At 45.7% G+C, this 27,929-nt stretch overlaps 1 protein-coding gene across 3 annotated transcripts in view; it reads right to left on the bottom strand.

Moving 5' to 3' along the window:
* LOC140396245 (ELKS/Rab6-interacting/CAST family member 1-like) overlaps positions 1-27,929 on the bottom strand; it is a 1,343,051-nt gene that overhangs the window by 746,784 nt on the left and 568,338 nt on the right. Inside the window, exon 15 of one of the 3 annotated variants that reach the window (XM_072484591.1) lies at positions 26,114-27,002. The exons of the other annotated variants lie outside the window; for them this stretch is intronic. Within the exon in view, the coding sequence (XP_072340692.1) occupies positions 26,867-27,002 (136 nt within the window). The 3' untranslated portion in view covers positions 26,114-26,866. Of the gene's footprint in view, positions 1-26,113; positions 27,003-27,929 lie in introns of those variants that run through there. 3 annotated transcript variants of the gene reach the window in all.

Raw genomic sequence — 27,929 nt, 5'->3', positions numbered from 1 at the left:
GAATTGAGGTGGGGAGGGGTTGGTGGAGTGTTGGGGCTGGGGGGAGATAAGGGGTGAAATATTTGGAAGACAGGGTGCGTTGGGGTGTATGTTCTGTTCCTATTGGTGTTTGCTCTTCTGAGATTTTCATGTACCTATGTGAAATGCCTTTAATTAAAATATTTTTTAATAAAGAGATTTTGTTTTCTTTTCAATGGTACATTAAATCAAGGCTTCATCTGTTTGTTAAAGTGGACAAATTTCATGCCACGTGCCAAAGAAGGACAGGGATTTTATCTGACGTCTGGTTCAGTATATATCTCTTAGCTGACACTACCAAAAACAGGTAACTCGTCATTAACTAAAGTGCAGACCACGCTAATTAATGCTTGTGTTTCTTGATACATCAACAGTGGCAACAGAATTCAAAGCAATTCATTGGCTAGGAAGCAGTTTTAATATCCTGAGGATGTGAAAAAATAAGCTGCTCATTAAATTTAATTACAATCCAATGACGTAGCCTCAAGCTCAAATTCCATATTCCAGAGTTTTGCACAAGATCAATCATGTGCATTTGTGGAAAGAACCCAATGCACAATCAAAGAAAACCATTCATGCTTCCATAGCAGGTTTTCATGCACCTTCTTGATTCTGCAAAACATTTTGCTGTCTGTTCAAAATTTGTATTTTATGAAGGTCAAAGATATGTACTGCTGAGTAATAAGATCTGGATCAGCTAAAACAATTTTCTTGCTAGGTTCACACAGTAAGTAACATTACAAGTGCCAAGCAATGACATTCTCCAACAAAAGAGAATCCAACCATTTGCCCTTGACACTCAATGGCATTACCATCACTGAATCCCAAACGATGAACATGCTGGGGAGTTACCATTCACCAGAAACTGAACTGGACCAGCCAAATAAAAACTGTGACTGCAAAACAAGTCAGAGACTGGGAATTCGGTGGCAATTAACTCACCTCCTGACATCCCAACAACCGTCCACCATCAACAATGTGCAAGTCCGGAGTGTGGTGGAATACTCTCCACTTGACTAGATGAGTACAACTCTCAAGCAACTCGACATCATCCAGCACAAAGCAGACTGCTTGACAGGCACCCCATCCACCATTTTAGTTAGTCCCTCCAACATCAAGGCATTGCAGTAGAAGTGTCTGCCATCTACAAAATGCATTGCAGCAACTTACTAAGCTCCTTTGATGGCATATTCCAAATCTGCAACATCTATCACCACCCGAAGGACAAAGGGCAGCAGATGCATGAGGACATCACCACCTGCAAGTTCTCTTCTAAGACACACACCATCCTGACTTGGAACTATACCATTGTTCCTCTTCAATGTTGCTAGGTCAAAATCCTGGAACATCCTCCCTAACTGCACTGTGATGTGCCAGCACCACATGGACAGCAATGATTCAAGAAAGCGGCTCCCCACAACCTTCTCAAAGGCAATTAGGGATGGGCAATAAATTCTGGCCTAGCCAGTGATGCCCACATCCTGTAAAAAACTAAAAATAAGTCTGAGTTGTACAGCCAAGGGAAAACCATATGTGATGCATATGCATTTCCTTCTCTGAGAGCATTGGGGGTTGGGTAGGATGGGTGGTGGGAAATTAGTCAGATTTTCTACTGGAACTACTTTTGCAGTATACTGACAATTGGTCTAAAAGAAGTATAAAGAATAGGAGACGCTGGCCCAGGTTTCTACTATGATGCTGCACAGGACAACTCAAGCACCCATGAGATGAAAATGCTTGAATCAGAGATCGTCATTTCTTTTCTGAATAAAAAAGGTATAAAATCTTTCGAAATTATTTGTAATTTTGCGATTATAGATTCACATTTGCTGCAGTTCTGAAATTTATATAATTGTTATTGTTTTGGAACTGTGTATCCAATTTAGGGTACAATTAAGAGTGTCACTTCCCTCTTCTGATGTCTGCTAGCTTGCAAGCAAGTCTTAATGGTTTGATTGAGAGTAAAGGGACCCAGATTATTTTACTGGGAAGAAGGTGCAAGATGTTTATGGGGCTCGGAGAAAATGGCAGCAGCATGTGTGCTAACAATGGATAGGTTGAGGGTGCAATCTAGCGGCCTCCTTAACCATGGGTTCAAATCGCATAATGGCCGCAAAATTTCACCAGCAGGCAAATGCGGGAATTGCACCGGCAAGATCTCAGTTTGAGACCTTCCACATTCATCTCTGCTTATGCAATCAGATGTGTGAACGTGATATACATAACTTTAAAAAAAAAAATGTCATATCATTAAAGAGCTTGATGCCGTAAGGTCCACCCATGACTTTTCTTCCACCTCCCGGTGTAACATCACGCAGGTGCGATTCACTGCTGCTTCTCAAAAAACAAAAACTAGTCATGACCACCACGCCAGGAGCGCGGAGGTGTCTGTAGCACCCAGGGGTTGAGGGATATGCCTGGACATTGCCTCTGGCGGGGAGCAACTGGCAGGGAGCAATGCCAGGAGAGGGTTACTCTCCTCTATTGGGCAGGGGTTCCCTTTTGCATAGGTGTGGAGTTCGCGTTATCCGTGGTGGGGGGGCCTCCCTTTCTGTTTGTGGGGGTTGGAGGAGTTCCCCGTATCTGCCGGGGTCCCGATATCCATCATGGGGGTGGGATCCCAATATGCTTGGGGTTTTCATGTCTGGGAAGGGGGGGTGCGGATGTTTGTTGAAGTAGGGGTGCCATGTCCATCATGGATGGGTTCCAATGTCATTTGATGGGAGGCTAAAATTTAACTTTGAGATTGTAACCGAAGTACAGTGAAAAGTATTGTTCCCCATACAGTCCAGACAGATCGTTCCATGCATGGAAAACATAGGACTGTCATGGGAGTGTCCCTTTAAGAAATGTTTTTGCCTTATCACAATGCTTCAGTGATGTCATTGTGTGGATGGAGCTGGGCTGTGGCTCTGATTTTTACTTTCGCTTTGAGTTTTGGACTGGTTTGAACTGCACAGGTTGAAAGAAGTGTTTCGCCATCTTCATTTTAAAAGCTGTTTCCAGACTGCTTGATAACTTAACAGAGATAATTGCTTTCTGGAAGGAATTCAAACCTGCTGATTGCAAAGAGGAACAGATTATTACCAACAAGTCTTATACCAGTAAGAATGCCGTGTGCTGGGCCACACATTTGAAAAGGGGTTTCTGGTTTTACTTGGATTTTGGTATTGAATTTGGAACAGTTAAGGGGGAATTTATTAAGGGTTATACATAGATTTCTGTAGCTGTGTGGGGTCTTTCTGTTGGTAGTTGATACAAATTCTTACTGTGTGTCTTTATACAAATGTTAACTAAGTTCTTAGAATAAAGCTTGTTTTTTTTGATTAAAAGTGCCTAAGAACTCTGTTGAATAACACCTGAAAGGCAGGCTCATCCCAGCCAAATTCAATAAACATTTGTAGGTCAGGTGAACTCTATGATATACTTTGGAGTTTTCTAAACACTGGCCCATAACAAGGAAATACAACAAAATATAAATACATAGGCATAGGGTGACGCATCTGGAGTGTACTGCTACTCAGTAGAGAAGATGCCTGGAGAGATCAGTTCAGTCCATAAGAGGGTCATTCAGGAGTCTGGTAACAGTCGAAAAGGAGCTGCTTTTGAACCTGTTGTCCTCAGATGTTTTATCTCCTGCCTGATGGAAGAGATTGGAAGAGAGAATAACCCGAGTGGATTATGCTGCCTGCTTTCCAATGGCAGCGGGCAGTGCAGACAGACTCAATGGATGGGAGGCAGGTTCACGTGATGGACTGGGCTGTGTTCACGACTATCTGTAGTTTCTTATGGTCTTTGGCTCAGCAGTTGCCATACCAGGCTGTGATGCAGCCAGGTAGGATGCTTTCTATGGTGCATCTGTAAAAATTGGTAAGAGTCAATGTGGACATGCCGAATTCCTTAGTTTCCTGAGGAAATATAGGCGCTGTTGTGCTTTCTTGGTCGTAGCATCAATCAGGACAGATTGTTTAGTCAATAGTGATTTTTGTCTGCTGCAGTAAACTTTTTGAAACGTCAATTTTTTGTGTAGCAATCAATTCAGCACTTGACTGCAAGTTTGAATTTCTTTTCAAAAGATGCCAGTCTCAAAGTGGATCAGAACACATTCAAGGATGGAGAGTTACCACAGCAAATCCCAATTTTGTTCCAATGATGCAAGGGGATTAAAAAGATAGTGCTTCTGCTCAGTGAAGTAATACAAGAACACTTTACGAAATAGTCCACCTCATTTCAAGGCCATAATTTGATGGTCTGGAGTAAAAATTGCTCAGAGAAGATTGGTTACGCAATACCGCCACTATGAGCACTTCATTCAAATGTTAGTTTTGAGTCTTTCAATCCAGAATGTCATCCCCCATTGTTCTGGTATGCAGGATATCAAGCTTAATTACACCCATGTGACATCCAATACTGATAGTTAAGAGGTATATGAAAGACAAAGCAATCCTGATAAATGTATTTCAGCATGTCAGGATTATTACAGTACAGAAGGAGGCCATTCAGCTCATTGAGTCCATGCCAGATCACTCTACAGCAATCCAGTCAGTTTCATTTCCTGCTGTTTCCTTGTAACCCCACAAGTTTATTTCCCTCAAGTTTCAGGCAGCAAGTTCCAGGTTATTATCACTCACTGCATAAAATGTTTCTCACATTCCCCTGTGTCACTTGTTCGTAACCTTAAATATGTGTCCCTAGTTCTTGTACCATCAGCTAATGGGAGCATCTTTTCTTCATCCAGTTTATCTAAATCTGCCATAACCTTGGACATCGCTATCAGTTCGCCCTTCAATCCCTTCTGCTCTAACAAGAACAACCCAGCTCCATCAGTCTAACCTTGTAGCTAAATTCTCTTAACCCTGAAGCCATTCTGGTTACACTCCTCAGCGTACTCTCCATGTCGCTTTCATTCTTCCTAAAGTGTAGTGAACTGTGGCCTAATCAGAGCTTCATAGTGATAAATATGGTTCCATAACTAGTAGCTTCAACTAAACTAAAGGCAATTCATGGGTATGAAGATAGAGTTTACGAAAGTGGACTGGGTAAATAGATTAAAAGGCAAGACAGTAGATACATTTAAGGAGATACTTCATAACTCTCAATAAAGGTAGATTCCATTGAGGAAGGATGGACCAACAGTGGCTTACAAAACAATATGAATCAAATCATACAATGCTGTGATGATTAGTGGTAGGCCAGAAGACCAGCAAAGGATAATTAAAAGAATAATAAAAAGAGGGGGAAATTGGAACATGAGGGAAAACTGGCAAGAAATATCAAACAGACAATAACAACGTCCACAAGTATATAAAAAAGAACAGTAGCTAAAGTGGGCATTGGTCCCTTAGAGGGTGAGCCTGCGTAACAATAAAAGGAAACAAGCACATTGGCGAGGTGAACAAGTATTTTGTATCTGTCTTCACAGCAGAACACAAAAAAAGCAACTGAATAATAATAGAAAACCAGGAGGCAAAAGAGAGGGAGGAACTTAAAACAATCACTGTCACAAACAACAAGAATAGTGGGAACACTAATGGAACGAAAGGCTGACAAGTCCCCTGGACTTGATGGCCTGAATCCTAGAAATAGCTGCAGAGATAGTGGATGCATTGGTTGTAATCTTCCCAAATTCCCTAGATTCTGGAAATGTCCCAGCGGATTGGAAACTGCAAACTTAAGTCTTCAAGAAAGGAGGAAGGCAGAAAGCAGGAAACTATAGCCATTTAACCTAACACCCGTCATTGAGAAAACGCTGGAATCCATTATTAAAGAGGTAGGAGCAGGGCTTTTAGAAAATCATAACACTATCAGGCAGAGCCAACATTGGGCTGGATTTTTCCGCCCGCTCACCGTAAGAACGCCACAGACGAGACGCAGGCAATGGAGAAGTCCATTGAACTCAGGCGGGATTCTCCGGTCACCAGGCGGATATGGCCGGAGAATCCTGCTCATTGTTTTGAAAAAGGAAATTGTTTTAAAGAAATTTATAGAAGTTCTTTGAGGATGTAACAAACAAGGTGGAGAGAGGGGAATGGTAGATGGTGTGCATTTGCATTTCAAAAAGGCAGTCAATAAAATGTCACATAAAAGGTTACTATACAAGGTAAGAGTAGGGGTGATATATTAGCATGGATAGCATCCCCGAACAGGCGCCGGAATGTGGCGACTAGGGGCTTTTCACAGTAACTTCATTTGAAGCCTACTTGTGACAATAAGCGATTTTCATTTCATTCATTCATTTCATAGCTGATCGGCTAACTAACAGGAAACAGAAAGTTGAGATAAATTGTCATTTTCGGGATGTCAAATTCTAACTAGTGGAGTGCCACAGGGATCAATGCTAGGCCCTCAACTATTTCTTTGTCTCCTTCTTCTTCGGCAGTTCTTCAGCATCAAGGATGACTTGCTTTCACCCCGCAGAGGTGGATTCTGCAGTGGCTGAATAGTCCGATTGTGGATCCGCAGACTCTGCCACAGGTTTGGCAGGTGGTGCTCAATGAGGTGGGTGGGACGCTATGAATTTTGTGCTCTCCTTCTGCTGTTTACACTTGGCCTCCGCCTTCGACTCTCGAGATGATCAGCGCCATTGCGGATGCTTTTTTCTCCATTGTATGTTCTAAGGCAAGCAATTCCCCCATGTCAGTGGGGATGTAGCATTTATTTAGGGAGGCTTTCAGACTTACCTTGTAGTATTTCCTCTGCCCTCCTAGTGACTGCTTGCCATTGCAGAACTCGGAGTAGAGCACATGTTTGGGAGTCTTGTGTCGGGCATGCGGACAATGTGGCCCGCCCATTGCAGCTGGTGGATCGCGACCGATGTCTCGATATTGGGAATATTGGCCTGGGAGAGAACTCTCCTATCCTGCCAGTGGATTTGCAGGATTTTGTGGAGGCAGCATTGGTGCTATCTCTCTAAGGATTTGAGATGTGTGCTGTACATTGGCCATGTTTCTGATGTATATAGGAGGAGAGGGACAACAGCTGCTCTATAGACCATGAGCTTGGTGCTGGGCTTGAGGTCTTGGTCTTTGCTCCTCAGGCGTCCGAAGATTGCACTGGCGCATTGGAGTCAATGTTAGATTTTGTCGTCAATGTCGTACCGAGAGGAGGCTCCCGAGGTATGGGAAATGATCCACATTGTCCAAGAGCTCGCTGTGGGTCTTGATGTTTGGGGGCAGTTTTGTATGGCAGGAGTGGGTGGTAGAGAACATTTGTTTTCCGGATGTTTACTCTGAGACCCATTCTCTCATATGCCTCGGTGAATGCGTCGGCGATGGCTTGTAGCTGGCCTCTGAACGTGTGCACACACAAGTGCGTCTGTGTACAGCAGCTCGATGACAGCAGTTGGGGTCGTATTGGTTCTGGCCTGGAGGCATTGAAGGTTGAACAGTTTAACGCTTGTCCTGTAAGTTAGCTCCACTCCAGCAGGGTGCTTCAGGGTGATGGGGCACCTCCAACCACTTGCAGTGGGCATCAACAATTGTTTTTTGGGTTTTTTTAAATTTAGAGTTCTCAATTCTTTTTTTTTTCCAATTAAGGAGAAATTTGGTGTGGCCAATCCGCTCGCCTGCACATATTTTGGGTTGTGGGGATGATACTCACACATTCACAGGGAGAATGTGCAAACTTCACACGGACAGTAACCCGGGGCCGGGATTGAACCCGGGGCCTCGACACCGTGAGGCAGCAGAGCTAGGCACTGTGCCGCCGTGTTGCCCCCGAGTGGGCATCAACTATAAAGAGGACCTTGGAGCCCTGGAACGGTGCCGGAAAACTGCACGGGGCAGATTCTGCCCAAGCGCTCCAAATGATCCAGCTCTGCATCCACTTTAGGCCTCAATGCTTATGGGACTGGTTGGGCACGGAAAGAGTGCGGCTCCGCCGATGGCAAAACATTAACCTTGGCTACTGCCCCTTTTATGGTGTCCAGGCCCTCCTGGAAGACATCAGGGATTTAGCCAAGACCCGCTACGGTCCGTGTTACTCCATTCCCTGAAGGGTCTCTCCCCCACCCACCCCGGTTAAAGGAAGAGCCCTGCCCTGTTACCGGGGAAGTTCATACTCTGTAGAGGTCACGGGGAACCTTTTGGCCTCCAGGTTTTGAACTATCAAATTTGAAAATATGCTCGGTGTTCAAATAGCCAAATAATGTACATGGCCAGAAGTTTTGTGCAGCTGGAGTGCTTTCCATTTTTATGAAAATAGCAGTGGAAACCTGGGGCGGAATTCTCCGCAATCGGTGCAATGTCCGCCGACCGGCTGCCCCAAAGGTGCGGAATCCTCCGCATCTTGAGCGGCCGAGCCCTAACCTTGAGGGGCTAGGCCCGCGCCGGACTGATGTCCGCCCCGCCAGCTGGCTGGAAAGGCCTTTGGTGCCCTGCCAGCTGGCGCAAAACTGACTTTGCCGGGCGGCGCATGCGCGGGAGCGTCAGCGGCCGCTCACGGCAACCCCGCGCATGCGCAGTGGAGGGGGTCCCTTCCGCCTCCGCCATGGTGGAGACCATGGTGAAGGCAGAAGGAAAATAGTGCCCCCACGGCACAGGCCCGCCCGCGGATCGATGGGCCTCGATCGCGGGCCAGGCCACCGTGGGGGCACCCCCCGGGGCCAGATCGCCCCGCGCCCCCCCCCCCCCCCCCCCCCAGGACCCCGGAGCCCGCCCGCGCCGCCTTGTCCCGCCGGTAACAGAAGTGGTTTAATCCACGCCGGTGGGACAGGCATTCCAGCAGCGGGACTTCGGCCCATCCGGGCCGGAGAATCGCCGGGGGGGGCCCGCCAACCGGCGCGGCGCGATTCCCGCCCCCGCCGAATATTCGGTGCCGGAGAATTCGGCAACCGGCAGGGGCGGGATTCACGCCAGCCCCCGGCGTTTCTCCGACCCGGCGGGGGGTCAGAGAATCCCACCCCTGGATTTGGAAGTCCTGCCCCTGAACTCGACCTCCGCCATTTTCGCAGGGGCAGGGCCTCTTCAAAAATGGTGAAGGGGGGAGAAATGCGAGCAGGTACCAACCTTAATCTTACCATCTGTCTTCTAAAGTACACATTAAATGCAGCTGCCTCAGTCAGTTCTGATTTTGGCTAGTGGGATGTCCAAAACATAACTTGTGCACTTTAGGCGTGGTAGAAAGTCTAAAGCTGCCAGCATTGTTTGGAGAGGTAGGGTATTCCTTTCCAGAGGTAAGGTACCCTTTTGGATATGGTTCTAGGACACATTTTGGAGAGGTAAGGTGCCCTTTGAAGTTGTTAAAAGTAGACGTGAATGTGTGTCAAAAGTACATAACCACACTGGAACTGTCAAGTTCATTGGAACTGCCAAGAGAACTGTCCAGACAACTCTCAAGACATTTAAATCTTTTGCCTTTACTAAGAAATACTAAGAAAAAATTACCTGAAATCTTTTTAAAAAATCATTGTTTGCTATCTCACTCTGTTGACATGAGCCAGAGTGCAATCATTACAGGAATAGTGCTTCATAACTGATTTCACAAATTATCATTATCACAGTGGGATGTCTGTCAGTTCACGGTTTGATTGACAACTCCAAGTGTTTATAAACTCTTTGAAGTGGTACAATGAAAAAACCTGTTTTCATAAAGAATTAAAGAAAGTTAAATATAGTGAATGCGTTTTTATTAATGGGTGTTTTTTGACAAAGTGACTTCTTCAATAGACATTTAGAGCTGGGTTCTTCCAACCTGCCCACTGCAAGAATGCCACAGGTGAGACACGAACCATGGAGAAGTCCATTGACCTCGGGCGGGATTCTCCGTTCGCCGGGCAGTCGTGGCCAGAGAATCCCGCCCTTGGTAAATATATTTAATCAGAACATAGATCCTGAGGTCTGCCCATGGTGGTTGGCATGGTAGGTGATGGATGAGGGCATGGTTTGCAATAGGGGGTATATAATATAGGGTGGACTATTAAACGGCCATGAGGGATGGATGGAGAGCGATTGGTTGGGATGGAGGATATCAGCCGGCAGCATGGTAGCACAGTGGTTAGCACTGTTGCTTCACACCGCCAGGGACCTGGAATCAATTCCTGGCTTGGGTCACTGTCTGTGCGGAGTCTGCACATTCTCCCCATGTCTGCGTGGGTTTTCTCCGGGTGCTCCGGTTTCCTCCCATTTGTCCCAAAAGACATCCGTGTTAGGTGAATTTGACATTCTGAATTTTCCCTGGAGGGGATTTTCACAGTAACTTCATTGCAGTGTTCATGTAAGCCTACTTGTGACACTAATAAAGATTATTATTATTAGAAGCCTGTGGGGATCGGTGGAGGGGCATGTAATGGCATGGATGAGATATCCATGTATGTGAGCGGACAAGTGGCGTGAGTGGTGAAGGCTGTATTTTGTTTTATTCATTTTTTGATATCTTCCACAAAGTGCCAGAGTACAGAGACAGGCCTTCAACCCAGCCCGCCTCTGCACTTGGTAGCCTCTGAACTCTTTACAGGGTTGTCCGCCACAGATTCCATTTGTACCTGAATTATCGAATTCAACAACTTCATATGATTAGCTCGACCCCACCTAGACCCATTTGTTTTCATCCCATTTCATTTCAACTGTCTCTTACCCCTTCTTTCTTTCTTAATATATATTTAACCCCCCCCAATCTTATTAACCTTTCCTTACCCCTTTGCTTCCCCCTTCCACTCCCCCCACATCTCCATCTGTCACAGTTTAGCCTCTGATGTTAGTTTCTCTGCTGTTTGGCCTCTCACACCTTTTGTTCTCTCTGGGGACTGCCATTAGCACTCTTTCCCCTTGGTTTCTGTGGCTATTACCACCCCGTTTCCCTGGGTTTCTGTGGCTATGACTCATCTTTCATTCTCACTCCACAGTATAAATATTCCCCACATCCTCTGACTGTTAGCTTTGACAAAGAGTCACTGTACTCGAAACGTTAGCTCTTTTCTCTCCCTACAGATGCTGCCAGACCTGCTGAGATTTTCCAGCATTTTCTCTTTCGTTTCATTTTTACGAAAATCAGAACTTCTGGGGCACCTTTTCCCAGATCAAGCTTGTGCAGCCAGCAATTGCCCTGATCAGTTCCCAACCCAGCAGCGAAAATTCAGGCCTGTACACAAAAATAACAATGGTCCTCGTACTGACCCTTGGAGAGCACTATTATCTACCATCCTCCAGTCTGAAATATAATCATTTATCAAGACTCACTGCTTTCTGTTCTTAAGTCAATCTTATGTCCATGCTGACACTAACCCTCCTATCCCGAGCCTTAATCAACCTTTTATAAGGTACTTGTTAAATACTCTCTGAAAATAAATCCCGACAACTATGTTCACTTCATCAACCTTCTATGGTACTTCATAAAAAATTAAATTAGTTTAAGCAAACACAATCTGCCCTTTGCAAAACCGAATAATTAACTCAAACTTTTCCATGCACCATTTGATTTTTTTCTCTGATTATTGCATCTACCACCTTATTCCCCACTGATGTTAAGCTGGTTGGATTGCGATTACTTAGAATGTCCTCACATCTTTTCTTAAACCGTTGACATTGTCCAATCCTCTGAGGAAGAATGGAAGATTATGGTGGACCCTTTAGCTATTACAACCTCAAATTATTTTAGCAACCTGGGATGCAAGGTACCAGATCAGACAACTTATTCACTTTTACTGCAGCCTTTCACGTAGTCTGCCTCTCAACTTTCACCGAATCCTCTATCTTTACCATATTCACTTCTACCAATATTTTGTTCGCATCTTCTTAGAAAACTCTGATTTTAAGTTCTCATGAAGTAATCTATCCTTGCCCTGTGCCTCTTACCATATTGCATCTTCTTGAATAGGCCGCACCCACCTCTTGCATGCCAGTAAAAAAGTGTTGGGTTCCCTTTTATATTAACTGCCATTCTACTCCTCATTTCTTCTTCCCCAGTCTTATTTTCATCCTGACTTCTCTCTCAACTTATTGGTCTAAATCTTCCAAGGAGTGGCAATCACCATCCAAACGGTGTGTGAAATAGAACTACTTCTTCATAGTGCTGGATTGTCAGGAGAAGGCACTAAAGCACTAGCGTCCCCATCCTGGTAAGTGAAGAGTTTAAATGTCCCAAAACTTCTTTGAAAAGCCAGAGAGAGAAAGTAAATGAGTAAGGGGAGGGTGGGTAAAGTTAGTGGATACGAGGGGTGGAGAGTGTATGATAAGGGGTTAGATTAGGTAAAGTAAGTGGGAAAAGGAGTAGGATGGATAAATTGTCGGAAAGGAACTGGGTGGTTAAGTGTTATAGAGTGTTACTGTTATGCATTTTCTTACATAATTCCATTGTGGTGTCATCAGTTGTTGTTATTTCCTGTGTATATTTGTTGTTATCTGCCGTTAGTTCTAATTCTATCCAGTTACTGTTATTTTGATGATTAGCTGACTGTTCCCGTTTTTGAGTCTATGCTGTATTTTGGACTAAGTGGTTTTTATATATTGGAAAAGTTTGACTTTCACCATATCTACCTCTTTTGTGATCAAGTTACCACAGTAAGGTAAAGTAGGTAAGGGATAGGGACAAGGGTCTAGGATGGTGACATAAATGGGTACAGTGACAACTGGGTATGGTGGTGAGGATGGATTAAATCGGGTTGGGGGAAGGAGGCATGGAGGAGTCAAATAGTGTGGCTGAATCAGGGAGAGTCCTGGGGGAGGTGGAGGGGTTAGTTGCCTCAATGTCCATATGTTTGAGCAAGTTTCAATCTGTCTATCATAACTATCCAGTTATGTAATTTGGAACTGCCCAAAGTCTCCCATTCTAACTCAGAATTGGAGACTTTTTCGGAGAGTCATGAGGAGCAGGGGAATCACCATCAGAAGTTCAAATGAGCAATTCCCTCATAGTCATTGGTTTGGGACTTCAAAAGGGTGGCATAGTGCATCTTGGGGTTGACATTTGGTCTCCAACTATTCACAGACTGGAAGATTTGGGTTAATATCCTTGATCTGGTTCTCAATTGAACAATTCACCTGGCATGCATGCCAAACCCTCTTTTTTTTGTTTCCTGATATTCTCCAGATCCCTCATCATCCAAGGAGCCCTATCTTTGGTGCATCTACTTTTCCCTCTTTTGTTGGATTACCTGGGAGCATGTTCCAGAAACATCTCCTCTGAAAATATCACCCATTGATCCATCAGAGTTTCACCTGTCAAATTTGGTTCTATTTTACCCAGGCTAGGTCCTTTTTCATTGCACTGAAGTTAGCCCTCTTCCAATTTAGAAGTGAGGTTGCCCTTTGTTCTTCTCCAATACTAATTAATACCTCATGATACAATAATCACTCTTACCCAGTGTTAAACATAGAAACAAATCCCCCTCATCTGCTCAGGATCCTGAAGTTATAGTATCTTTGGATGTAGAAACAGCATTTGATTGGGTGGAATGGAAGTACCTTTTTGAGATCTTGGATAGATTTTGGCCCCAAATTCTCCTCCTGTGGCCACCTTTACACCCCAACACCTCAGACATTATATCTGCAAATCCCCGACAAAACCCCTTTAGCTTTGGACATGCCCAAAACATGTGGACATGATTCGTGGGTCTCCCCGTGCACCGCCCACACGTATAGTCGTGTATATCAGTGCCCACACTGAGGCACCCTTCTGTCCCAAATGCTGCCTCCACTCAAGGCCAACACCACCATTTTGCTCGCGGAATAACTGGCCGGCGAGAACGCCAGATGCGTTGTTAACAATGCCCTCAATCTTGTTCCCCTACAACTCCGGCAACTGCCCTAACCTTGTCTCCTGCCCTCTGGTCTCAATCTGAAACACCTTGCTCTTTCCAATGTTCAACTTGTACCCGGAGAACCGGCCAAAGTCCTCCGAAATTCACATAATGCCCCCAATGTCACCTAGTGCACCCGAAATATAAAACAACAACTCGTCCGCATACAGTGAAACACTGCGCTCGACGCCCCCTCACACAATCCCTCGACGCTCTAAGCGCTATTGCCAAGGCAAAAAGCAACGGGGGAGCGGGCACTCCTGCCTCAACCTGCGATGCATCATAATCACATTAAACAGCCTCCTTATATTTGCCGGCAACTGTCTCCAATTCACAAACCCCGTTTGGTCCTCGACTATCAACCGGTGCAAGTCCAGGTCAGGAATGTTCCCTAGCACCTGCCTCATGAACTCTACGTCACCCCAATTTGGCACATAAACGTTTACCAGGGCCACTGGCATCCCTCCAGCTTCCCACTAACCATCACAAACCTCTCCCCCTAATCGACCATAATGTTCCCCACTTGAACGCCCTCGTCTTCATGTCCAGCCCCGAACGGATCATCTGCCCCATTCATCCTTTCCTCAACCTCGTTTGATCCCTTATCCTGAAATGTGTCTCTTGCAAAAAGGCCACATGCGCCTTCAGACTCCTCAGGTATGCGAACACACGTGACCGTTTGACCGGCCCATTCAACCCCCTCACATTCCACCGGACTAGCCTGGTTGGGCGGGATCCCCATCCCACTCCCCTGTCGATCAACCATATCCTTTTTTGACACAGCCCCCGGCCCGTGTCACACGATCCTCCCGGTCCATCCTCGAATGCCAATTGTCATCACTCCTTTTCTAGCTGTGCCACAGCAACCACACCCTGATCAGCAATCCCCCCCCCTCTCCCAAACAAAACAGCAATCCCATGCCCCTCCCCTACATCTATCTCCTGACAACCCCCATTGCACTCCCGTTAACTAGCTCGCCCAGCTAACATGGCAACCCCCCGAGAAAGGCCTCCAAGCCCCTTACCACACGAACCCCCTACCCCCTGTCCACGCTCCCCACAAAAAAAAACAAGAAAAGGTGCACTCACCATTGATATTACCGCTACCGAGTTACCTGTCCTCCAAACACCCCACCATCAAAACCAAAGAAACATTTGAAGAGGAAAAGATTCCCAAGAACAAAGAAACCTCCTCACAAACTCCTCCAAAGTTCAATGTCCTCCTTCTCCTGTCAGGCATACCAAAATAATATTCTCGCTTCTGGAAAGTCACCAGAGGCTGGGTACAGCACTCCAAACTTCACCTCCTTCTTGCAGTGGGCAACCTTGACCCAATTAAACCTGGCCCTCCTCTTCGCCAGTTCCGCACCCAAGTCTTGATACACCTGCAGCTCGTTCCCTTCCCAGGTGCACATCCTCGTCTGCCTCGCCCACCTTCTTCTCTTTATCCAAAAAGTGGTGCAAATGCACCAACATCACTCTTGTGAACTCGTCCGCTTGCGGCCTCCTCATCAGCGTCCTGCGCGCTCAGTCAACCTCCAGGGGCCGGTCAGAGGCCCCCTCCCTCATCAACTGCTCCAACATTTTGGCCTTCGTACCTTCGATGCCTTCAGGCATCCCCACAATCCACAAATGTTGCCTTCTGGAGCGATTCTCCAGTCTTCCACCTTCGCCTTCAGCCTCTGCTGGGTCTCCTGCACCACCCCCACATTGGCCATTAATGAGGCCAGCTGCTCCTTGTACCCCCCACCGCCTCCTCCACTTTCTGGGAGTCCCGGCCCTGGGACTCTCTCAATACTTGCTTTAACCAGCTACACCACCTTGGCCAGGTTCTCCAGGGCTTCTTTCCTCCACTGGCTGAACTCTGCATTTAGAAATTCCACCAGCTTCTCCGTTGGTCACTGGGTGGGCAGATCAGGTCCTTTGCCCACCACCATCTTAACCTGTGGCACACCACAAAGATTCTCCTGCTCCAACAGTTAATTTCTTCTCGACCCACTCCGAGAGGAGTTATACCTTCTCCTGGTATCCCTACACCTCTTTCCATCCAAAACTTCGCCCTTCAGACAGGGAATGGACTGAAAAATACCACCTTGAGTGGGAGCCACCAAATATGGCTCCACTCACTCCATGGCCGTCACCAGAAGTCCTTCATGCAGTACTTTTCAACTTTCTCCCAAGCTCCTGAAAGTGGGATGGTACAACCTCAATACATTCCCTCTCTACGTCATTAGCACTACCGTTTACTCCATCTTCTGGCTCATACCTTCCCCTCAGAATATTCTGGACCTTCTCTATGATGTCCATTGCCCTGGCAGTAAGGAGGCAAAACATCAGGTAAGACTTATGATGAAGGTTACAGAATCTCCTATGACGATTGCAATTCTACTCTTTGCTGTTTCCCTGCTCTGCAGTCCCTTGCCCATTGATCTTATGGTCTGGACTTGAATCCGTCAAGGTGTCGTCACTACCAGCAGACAGAAAGCTGAGTAATGATTTGAAAGTGGGAGGCATTCTGAAGACTCCTGTAATTTGTGCTTTTTCCTACTCTTTTGGATGGCCAACCATCTACTAACCTGAACGCTCACTGCCTACACCAGAGAAATATTATCTAGGAAAATCTCAGGCATCCTGATGCTCCACAGTGATTCCATTTTCCCCACAAACTTAGAATCCGTGAGCTTGAACTCAAGTAGTTGGAGACACCTCTGAGACAACGATCTTCCAAGACACAGACAGTATCCTGAAGTTCACACAGTGGCCAATCCAAGATCTAGAAAAGTTCTATATCTCTTTTTTTTTACAATTGTTTGGATGTTTTCTCTGGCATCATGTCAACTCTGCCCCTGGCATCAGTGAAACACACTTTTCTCTCCAGAATCCAGAAACGCCTGAACCATTTTTCTTTGTTTGTTACTGCGTTCTCCCCCATTGGTATTTTGGTTCTTATGGTTCTTTGTCCCATTTGCCATACATTATTTTCTAGCACCAATAAATTTTGAAATGATTAGGTGCCTAAGTTGAATAGACGGTTGTTCCACATCCCAAATAAGCCACCCCCGATTCCTTTTATCCCACTATCAGTCTTTACGAGTATTAACTGAGACACTGCAATTCCTTCATTGTCTATGGCAAGATTTATACATCTTTAATCAACATTAAGACTCACTTTTTTTATTTTTTATTTGTTAATAAAATTCTTTAGTATTTCCCTCTTTGTTTCCTGTGTCATATGCCAGTATATTATGAATTTTCAGTCAATACTTCATATTTACAAAATTACAAAGGGCTACAGAAAGATGGCCGCCTAAGGATCAGCTGACCTCTCTCATGGATTGAAACAGTCCCCTGCCTAAAGAGGAAACTAAATAATTTTTTAATAATGATGTTGACTCGCTGCCTTTCCCCAACTCTCATGGTGTGAAAGTCATCACACAAGCATAATTAACCTGGCCACCCATCTTAGTTGAAAAATTACTTTGGACTTGTAACAGGTCACATGGAGAGACAGTCATGCTTGTGGCCTCCTTTTTAAACAGCAAGAAGCTGTTTTGAATAGAAAGAAGTCCATCAGACAGCCATCAAACCGGCTGCAGTCAGCAAAGCAGCCAATGTAGTAAACAACAACAGTAAAAGCAAAATACTGCGTAGCTGGATCCCTGAAATAGAAATAGAAAGTGATGGAAAACCCAGAAGACCTGGAAGCATCTGTGGGAGAGAAGCAGAGTAAATGTTTTGAGTTCAATATCACTCTTCTTCGGAACTTAAGAACTGGTTCTAAAGAAGAGTCATACTGGCTTCAAAACATTTTTTTTTTTCTCACTCCACAGATGCTGCCAGACCTACTGAGTTTTTCCAGCACTTCCCATTTTTATATAATGAACAGCAATACCTTGAAAGTGGGAGGAGGACTCTCCACAACTTGTTCCAAATTCAAGTTCACTTGAGAATTAACTTTCTTGGACTTCTGCTGGCGGCCATGGAAGAGTAGGTCACACATTTGATAGCTCCAGTCTGTAACAAACCTTTTCCCCCCGTTTTTTTTCGGATTTTATGGGATAAATCAGTGAAGAGTGAGACAGTAAGGAGAAATTCCCCCTCCGGTGTATGAAGAATTGGACCAGAAGTGGCTGTGTGAGAAGACAAAGTCCAATAAGGGAGACGCGAGCAGAGCTGGTAACACGGGACAGCATGGGGAGAGCAAGGGCCGTGGGGAGACGGCACAGTGGCCGACGGAGCAGCTGGTGAAGTTTTTCGAGGATTGCTTTGCCAAGTTGAAGAAGGACACGCTGAACCTGATAAAGGCTTCGATTGATCAAGTGGTTCAGAATCAGGAAACCCACGGGAGAGCGATCCAGGCAGTCTGACAAAAGTTGTCCGAGCACGAGGAGTATATAACCGTGCTGGAAAGCAAGGTGGGGATGATGAACAACCGCCAGAGAAGAATGCAGAAGCTGGAGGACCTGGAGAATAGATCCAGGAGGCAGAACCTCAGAATTGTTGGCCTCCCTGAAGGCAGTGAGGGATCGGATGCGAGGGCCTATGTGACGGACATGTTGGAGAGGTTGATGGGGGCTGGGGCGTTCCCATGGCCCCTGGAATTGGACAGTGCGCATAGAGCCCTCGCGAGGAGGCCCAGAGTGAACGAGCCGCCGAGGGCCATGGTGGTACGTTTTCACCGTTTCACGGACAAGGAACACGTTTTGCGGTGGGCCAAGAATGAACGGAGCAGCAAGTGGGAGAACTGTGAGTTGCGCATCTATCAGGACCTGGGAGCGGATTTGGCCAAGAGGCGAGCTGGGTTCAATCGGGCAAAAACCACCCTCTTTAAGAAGGGGGTGAAGTTCGGGATGCTGTATCCAGCCCATCTGTGGGTCACGCATGTGGAACGGGACTTCTACTTTGAAACGGCAGATGAAGTATGGACCTTTATTAAAGAAATGAAGCTGGAGGCGAATTAAAACTTAAGCCTTGGAGACTTACTGGGGCAGCGATTTGTGGTGCTGGATTGTATAAATTTAAGTAGCTCTATGAGGAATAATGGGCTGTGTGGATGGTTAAAGCTTGATCTGTCTTGCAGGGACCTTGTTAGAGGGAGGGATGGGCTTTGAATTTAGTTCTGCTTTTTGGGTGACTATTTTTCTAAAGTGACTGTTTCTTCACCGTTTTTTCTGTTGTTTGTTTACTGGGGAATGTGATGCTTTTAAAATGTTTATTCATGTCGCGAGAGAGAGGCGAGTACAATAGGGAGACAGACTGCTTGGTACCAGGGGCGGGGGTTATCGAGTCGGCATGGGTCAGCTGACTCTCGGAAGCGCAGTGTGGGGTGAGCAGGTGTTAAGCTGGAACTTGACTTGGGAGATTGGGTTTCTAGTGCTGTTGCTGGAGGGGGGGGGGGGGGGAGGGGGAGCTGCTTTGCTGACAGGGGAGGAATTGTTACTAGGGGACAAATGGGAGGTCGGGAACAGCGACAGCCCGAGTGGGGATTCGAGGCTGGCCTAAAAAGCATGATGGCTAGTCGGCAGGGGGGGGGTTGGAAGCTCCCCGTCCAGGCTGATCACATGGAACGTGAGAGGACTGAATGGGCCGGTCAAGAGGGCTCGCGTGTTCGCGCATTTGCAGGAACTGAAGGCGGACCTGGAAATGCTACAAGAGACACACCTAAAGGTTACAGACCAGACGAGATTGAGGTAGAGGTGGGTTAGCCAAGTGTTCCACTCAGGATTGGACTCAAAGACCAGGGGGTTAGAGATCTTGATCAGCAAACAAGTGGCATTTGAGGCATGGAGAATCATGTCAGACAAGGGGGGTAGGTACATAATGGTGAGTGGGAAGCTGGAGGGGGTGCGAGTGGTACTTGTGAACATATATGCTCCGAATTGGGACTACGTGGAATTTATGAGGCGGGTGTTATGTAAGATTCCAGACTTAGAGTCACATAACCTGATCATGGGAGGGGACTTCAACAGTCATTTATCCGGAATTGGACCGGTCAAAGTCCAGGACAGGGAGGAGGCCGGCTGCGGCAAAGGAATTGAAGAGTTTTATGGAACAGATGGGGGGAGTAGACCCATGGAGGTTTGCACGGTCGAGGACGAAGGAGTTTTCCTATTTTTCACATGTCCACAAGGTATACTCTCGCATCGACTTTTTTGTTCTGAGCAGGGCTCTAATACCGAAGGTGGTGGATACTGCATATTCGGCAATTGCAGTGTCGGATCATGCCCCGCACTGGGTGGATCTACGGGTTAGTGTGGAAAGAGGGCAACGCCCGCTGTGGAGACTGGATGTGGGGTTGCTAGCGGACGAAGCGATCTGTGGGCGGGTTAACAAGTCCATCCACAACTACCTAGAAGCAAATGATACGGGAAAGGTCTCTGCAGTGATGGTCTAGGAAGCTTTGAAGGCAGTAGTCAGAGGGGAATTAATCTCGATACGGGCCCACAGAGAAAAGGTGGAATGGGCTGAGAGGGATAGATTAGTGGAGGAGATACTCCAGGTGGACAGGAGATATTCGGAGGCCCTGGACGTGGGGCTAAAGGGAACGGCGGAGGTTACAGCTGGAGCTTGGGCTGTTGACCACATGGAAAGCAGTGGAACAGTTGAGGAAGGCAAGGGGGGCGATCTATGAGTACGGGGAAAAGGCAAGCAGAATGTTGGCCCACCAGCTCAGGGAAAGAGGGGCGGCCAGGGAGATAGGTAAAGAGTAAAGACGGGAGTACTGTCCTGGACCCAGCAGGGGTGAACGTGGTGTTTAAGGACTTTTACAGTAAATTATATGAGTCTGAATCCGCGGCTGGGGGGGGGGGGGGGGGGGGCGAGATGAGGCAATTTCTGGATCAGTTGCGGTTCCCGAGGGTGGAGGTGGACCTGGTGGAGGGCCTGGGAGCCCTAATTGAGATTGAGGAAATAATCAAGGGGCTGGATGGCATGAGGTCGGGCAAGGCCCCAGGGCCTGACGGTTACCCGGTGGAATTCTATAAGAGGTTTTCAGAGATATTGAGCCCACTGCTGGTGAGGACATTTAACGAAGCAAGAGAGAAGGCAGTCCTCCCCCCAACAATGTCGCAGGCCACGATTTCATTGGTCCTGAAAGGGGAGAAGGATCCGGAGCAATGCGGGTCATACAGGCCGATTTCTCTACTGAATGTGGATGCCAAACTGCTGGCTAAGATACTGGCCACATGAATAGAGGACTGTGTCACGGGGATGATAGGGGAAGACCAGACAGGATTTGTTAAGGGCAGGCAACTCAAGGCCAATGTTCGAAGGCTTCTAAATGTTATTATGATGCCCTCAGAAGGAGAGGGGGCGGAGGTGGTGGTAGCGATGGTTGCGGAGAAGGCTTTTGATCGGGTGGAGTAGAATTACCTGTGGGAGGCGCTGGGAAGGTTTGGGTTTGGTGAGGGCTTCATTGACTGGGTGCGGTTCTGAGTGTGCGTACAAACCGGCAGAGGTCGGGGTATTTTGAACTACACCGAGGGACGAGGCAAGGGTGCCCCCTCTCCCCGTTACTGTTTGCTCTGGCCATAGAGCCAATGGCCATGGCGTTAAGAGCCTCTAGGAACTGGAATGGGCTGGTTCGGGGGTGGGGGGGGCGTGGAGCTCCGGGTCTCGCTCTACGCAGATAACCTGCTCTTGTACATTTCGAACCCGTTGGAGGGGATGGGGTAAGTAATGCGAATCTTGGGGGAATTTGGCAATTTCTTGGGGTATAAATTGAACATGGGGAAAAACGAGATGTTTGCAATCCAGGCACGAGGACAGGAGAAGAGACTGGGAGAGCTGCAGCTTAGAATGGTAGGGAAGAGCTTTTGATATCTGGGAATCCTGGTGGCCCAGAAATGGGAGGTACTTCACAAGTTAAACCTATCCCGGTTGGTAGAACAAACGGAAGGGAACTTTAAGAGTTGGAACATGCTCCCGCTATCACTGGCGGGGAGGGTACAGACCGTGAAAATGATGGTCCTCCCCAGATTTCTGTTTGTCTTTCAGTGCCTCCTATCTTCATCCGTAAGGCCTTTATCAAGCGGGTGAATACGATTATTTTGGGCTTTGTGTGGGCGAGTAAAACCCCACGAGTGAAGAAAGTGTTACTGGAGCACAGTTGGGGGGAGGGTGGGTTGGCACTGCCGAGCTTCTGCAATTACTACTGAGCGGCTAATGAAATGAAATGAAATGAAAATCGCTTATTGTCTCAAGTAGGCTTCAAATGAAGTTACTGTGAAAAGCCCCTCGTCGCCACATTCCGGCGCCTGTTCGGGAAGACTGGTACGGGAATTGAACCGTGCTGCTGGCCTGCCTTGGTCTGCTTTCAAAGCAGCCATGATTAGGAAGTGTGTAGTGGGGGAGGGGTCATCATGTAAAGACACCAGTCTGGGAGCATTGGTAACGGCACCTCTGCCGTTCTCGCCGGCCCGATGCTCCACAAGTCCGGTGGTAGTGGCCGCTCTCAGGATCTGGGGGCAATGGAGGAGATATAACAGAGTGGAGGGAGCATCGATTTGGACCCCGATTTATAATAACCACAGGTTTGTACTGGGTAGGCTAGATGATGGGTTCCGGAGTTGGCAGAGGGCAGGAATTGGAAGGATGGGGGATCTTTTTATAGACGGGAGCTTTCCCAGCTTGAAAGCTTTGGAAGATAATTTTAAATTGCCAGAAGGGAATGGTTTTAGGTATTTGCAGGTGCGAGACTTCCTGAGAAAACAGGTGCCGGCCTTTCTGCTGCTGCCGCCACGGGGAATACAGGATAGAGTAGTTTCCAGTACCTGGGTGGAAGAGGGGAAGGTATCGGATATTTACCAGGAGCTTTCGAAGGCAGAGGAAACTCCGGTGGAGGAGCTTGAGGGCAAGTGGGAGGACGAGCTAGGAGGAGAGATAGAGATGGGTCTATGGGCGGATGCCCTAAGCAGGGTTAGTACCTCCTCATCATGCGCCAGGCTTAGCCTGATACAATTTAAGGTAGTCCACCGGGCACACATGACAGCGGCTAGGATGAGTAAGTTCTTTGGGGTGGAGGATAAGTGTGCGAGGTGCGCGGGAAGCCCAGCAAATCAAGTCCACATGTTTTGAGCATGTCCGAAGCTCAGAGGGTTTTGGCAGGATTTTGCTAAGGCAATGTCCACGGTACTAAAAACACGGGTGGTGCCGAGTCCAGAGGTAGCGATCTTTGGAGTGTCGGAAGATCCGGGAGTTCAGGGGGCGAAAGAGGCCGACATCTTGGCCTTTGCCTCCATGGTAGCCCAGAGACGAATATTGTTAATGTGGAGGGACAAGAAGCCCCCGAGTGTAGTGACCTGGGTTAGTGACATGGCTGGGTTTCTCAGTCTCGAGAAAATAAAGTTTGCCTTAAGAGGGTCAATGTTAGGGTTCTCCCGTGGTGGCAGCCGTTCGTCGACTTTCTCGGGGAAAATTAAAATGTCAGCAGATGCAGTATTCCAAAGGGGGCGCGGGGGGGGGGGGGGGGCAGTTTGTTGTTGTATGGTTAAGGTGCATGAAGATTGGGCTGAGGGGGGAAATGTTTATTTTACTATGTTAATGTCATTGTTTATGGTACTGTTAAAAATGTTTTGAAATATCTTAACAAAATATTTATGAAAAAAGAGAATTAACCTCCTGGAAATTCAACCTCTCCTTACAAGACATTCACTTCAAATAAACGCATCAAGTCATCTAAGAAACTACTGGCCTGCCACAAAAGAGAGACTGGGACAATTATACTTTGGAATCATGTTAATTTTCACTTTATCTGTATCCAGTTTTGCTGTGAGTGTTAAGGGTTTAGAGAACCCCAAAGTGCATCATGGAGTTCACCTGACCCACAACTTTTACTAGATTATGGTATGGGGAGCACACGGCCCACTGTACAGGGGTGGTACAGCAGAAATGGAAAAGTATTTTTTAAAGCAAAACAATGTTTATTCTATGAACCCAAGTTAACCTTTTTAAAACATACAGTGAACATCTTAGCAACCATTAATTCTAATACAACCCCCAAAGACTACAACACTAAGTAAACCTTTAAGCTTTTCTTTTTAACAGCCATACGACTTAAAAACAAAACCTTTATCAGAAGCACATCAGGTTAAAGTCACTACTGAAAACATTTATAATTCTGAATTCACCAAATGATCAAGAGATAGTCTTTTGATGGCAGAGCGGACAGCAGTACACCTGCTTGGTCTGGCTTCAGCTCCAACACTGAAAACAAAACTAAAACACACCCTGCAGCCTGCTCAAAAACAAAAGTAAAAAGCTGACAGACAGCCCAGCTCCACCCACTCTCTGACATCACTGCAGAAGTAAACACCATTTCTTAAAGGTACTCTCACTACAGATATTTATATACACACCCATTTATAAACACCCATTTCTTACAGGTACTCTCACATGACATGAGTGATAGTGTGGTTCAATTGAGTGAGTGAGAAGTCGTATTTTTAAATTGGGGCAATTGTGTGATAAATAATAAATTATAATATTTTAAAATCCTTGCTTATTTGTAAACCCACACAAGTGTTTGCTGCTGGAATAATTGAAATTGAGGAAATCACTCAGAGTAAGGATATACAAAACACTTTCATTAGGGACAGTCAGAAAACATAAATTATGTCCATGACATTTGTCTGTCTTGCTTCATACCTTCCCCCTTCTTTCTGAATCTTTTCTCGTCCCTCCATGTTATTGGGTCCCCTTTACTTTATTAACCATAGATTTGTTCGAAGTATCATTTTTAAATCTTATTTTCATTAACATTTCTATGCTTTAAACTAGCACTCTGTTTGCTACTTGCTTTGTCAAATCTGTGAAGTTTGCAAAGAGAGGAGAGTCGACTGCTTCAGGTTTCTGTTTTTTTTGTCTTTTCAGCCAATATTTCTTTCTAATTTATCCTATGGAAATTTACTTTTTCAGTCAAGTACCTTTTTTAACTGTTAACTGTGATTTAAATGTTTTATATTGTACTTAATTATATTTTGGGTGTGGTTTTTCAGATGTTCTCCTCCTCTTACCTTACATACGTGTCTGGATACATTTTCTGAAACTTAAACCAGTACTACCTCCTTCTTTGTTGGGTCTGAAAACATGTCAAACTACAAAGGGGCCTTGGATACATTTTACAAAGCTCTCCCTTTCTCTGCTATTTACACGACTTTTATCTCAATCTATTTTGGATATTTAAAGCCACATATTATAATAATTTTGCTGTTTTTGTAGGAAGATCTGCAAAGAGAATTTAGACAGATGAAGTTACATTAGATTTTCTCTACGCCCACATATACGTACACATCCACCTGCATCTATACACAGAGATGCAAATCGTTTTTCGCAGATGAATAATGCAAATAGAAGAAAGCTCCTCTTACCATAAGAAGCTAGAGCAGCAAATCAATGACGCCAAGATATATGAATGCTTAATGAACCATGCTGCTGGATTCTTTAATGAAAGCATCCTAATCAAAGAACATTATACTTTAGGTGGAACTATAAGGAACAGAAACAAGCCTGAGAGATCATGCCAGACTGATGACCTGCACCAACTGGGTTGTAAGTAACTATTTCTTAAAGCCTGTAAAAATATATTTGACTATGGCTGCAGAGAACTGTCGGCTCACACTCTGAGTTAGCAGAGAGGCAGGTATGTGACGTGTACAGTAAAGGATACTTAGCTATTATGTAACAAAAGGTAAAGGCGCCATAGTCCCAGATGACCATAGGTTGCTTTCGTCTTTGAGGGGGAGAGCTGACTGGTGGTGATTTAACCTGAGGATCACCATACCTCATGCGAGGGGTAAGATTGAGAAGGCAGGCCTTCTTAAATAACCTCATGCTATGAATAATATCATGTAATATCTTGAGCCCACTTCCATGCAGGCATACTGCAACGCTAACTTACAAGCACTGAAATAAAAGTTCTTCACAGCCACATCATATTCAACTCGGCAACCATCAAACAGGAGTTTGGTTACACAGGAGCATAGGACTTAGGAGCAAGAGTAGGCCATTCTGCCCTTTGAGCCTGCTTTGCCGTTCGATAAGTTCATGGTCGAATGGTCAATCTGTTTCTGGTCTCATTTCCACGTTCTTTTCTGTCCTCATAACCCTCGACTCCAATTTCTATCAAAAAAACTATCTAACTCAGCCTTGAATAAATTCAATGAATCAGTTTCCACTGCTTTCTGAGGAAAATAATTCCACATACTAATGACCCTTTGAACAAAAAACATGTCCTTATATAATCCTACACCATGGGTTTCCTATGCTTTTATCGTTTTCTGGTTTCTTCTTCATTCTTTACAATTAGCATAGGCTCATAATGGGCGGCAAAGTCTTTTGAGGTTCTCAAAAGACTTGAGGAATTTTTGTAACCCATATAATGCAGTTGCATTTAATTGTCCATATCACTTTAAATATTACTTACATGCAGAATCAGTGCCTGAAGCTATTCTAATAAGAAGTCTTACAATACCAGGTTAAAGTCCAACAGGTTTATTTGGAATCTTAGTGGACTTCTTACTGTGCCCACCCCAGTTCAACATTGGCATCTCCACATCATGGCTATTCCAATAAGTTTACAAAGAAAAATGAACTGCAAAACGAAAACTCCTATTTGAGTAAAAAAAAAACAGCTAAATAACCATTGAGGTCGAAACTGAGCCATAAGCAGAACGTCTATGCTCAAGCCACTTGGGTTTTCCGAAGGTAATGCGACAATGGGCAGCACAATAGCACAGCGGTTAACACAGTTGATTCACAGCTCCAGAGTCCCAGGTTCGATTCCCCGTTTGAGTCACTGTCTGTGTGCAGTCTGCACGTTCTCCCCGTCCCTGTGTGGGTTTCCTCCGGGTGCTCCAGTTTCCTCCCACAGTCCAAAGATATGCAGGTTAGGTGGATTGGCCATGCTAAATTGCCCTTGGTGTCCAACAAGGTTAGGTGGGGTTACTGGGTTACGGGGATAGGGTGGAGGCGTGGGCTTAAGAAGGGTGCTTCATCCAAGGGCCGGTGCAGACTCGATGGGCTAATTGGCCTCCTTTTGCACTGTAAATTCTATGATTCTATGAATAAATTTCAACTGCAGAAAATATGATAAGTCACAACATCTTGAATCACAATGAGTTAGCCTTTGAAATGGTTGGTAAACTTGATCTTCATCACATCGTAACCTAGACAGAGCTTTAGTATCAAGTTTGTCTCCTTTGCAATTTTTTTCTCAGCTGGTAGTGTATCAACAAACATGAGGCTATTTGTCTTTCTGAAAAATAAAGACACAAGATGAATCTGGAGCAAGAGTTGCTTTTTAAAAATATATCTGATGGATACTTCCTAACTGGTTGGGTCGAGAGCAATTCAATCGCAACATTTTGCAAAAAAACCCTGCCAGTTCATTGAAATGCTAGCAACATTGCCAAATACAGAAAAGGTGCATGTCCATTCACCTGACATTGCAGTAGTTATTAATTTTGGAAAAAAATGGATATTTTTCAAGGAAACAATCTTTACCAGAATAACTTTGGTTCTTATCTTTCACAACAGTCTATTCTTCTTCAAAGTATGAAAAATATTATCCACAAACATGCAGTCAAAACCTTTACACTTTATCTGATGTGCTGCAAATTGGGGAGCAACAGGACAAATGACCATTACTGCCTGTTTTTTCAATGAAAAAGGCTGTTACAAATTTCACATCTGCACTAGATGTCCTATCAGGTTAATATTATCAAAAGGGCGGCACGGTGGTGCAGTGATTAGCACTGCTGCCTCACGGCCCGAGGACCCGGGTTCAATCCTGGTCCTGGATCACTATGTGTGTGAAGCTTGCACATTCTCCCAGTGTCTGCCTGGGTCTCAGCCCCACAACCCAAAGATATATAGTGTAAGTGGATTGGCCACGTTAAATTGCCCCTTAATTAGAAAAAAAATAATTGGATACTCAAAATGTATTAATAAAAAGGTTAATGTCAGCAATACCTGCTAAGTATATCCTTTGTCCCATATGGTCACGACAGATACATGAGGAGCAATGAAATGGCACCACTTATGAATTGGGTACCATAATCTTACATGTAGCCTCACATGCATTTCTTCCATCTTCCACAATATGGACTGATAAAGAGTCCAGTATGACAAGACCAACTATAGACAAAGAACCTGGTTTATTTTACATGCAACTCATGACAAA

The sequence above is a fragment of the Scyliorhinus torazame genome, chromosome 19, assembly GCF_047496885.1.
Source record: "Scyliorhinus torazame isolate Kashiwa2021f chromosome 19, sScyTor2.1, whole genome shotgun sequence".
In the NCBI taxonomy this organism is placed as follows: domain Eukaryota; kingdom Metazoa; phylum Chordata; class Chondrichthyes; order Carcharhiniformes; family Scyliorhinidae; genus Scyliorhinus; species Scyliorhinus torazame.
The sequence above is the reverse complement of the archived record's forward strand: the minus strand, read 5'-3'. Positions and strand labels throughout refer to the sequence as shown.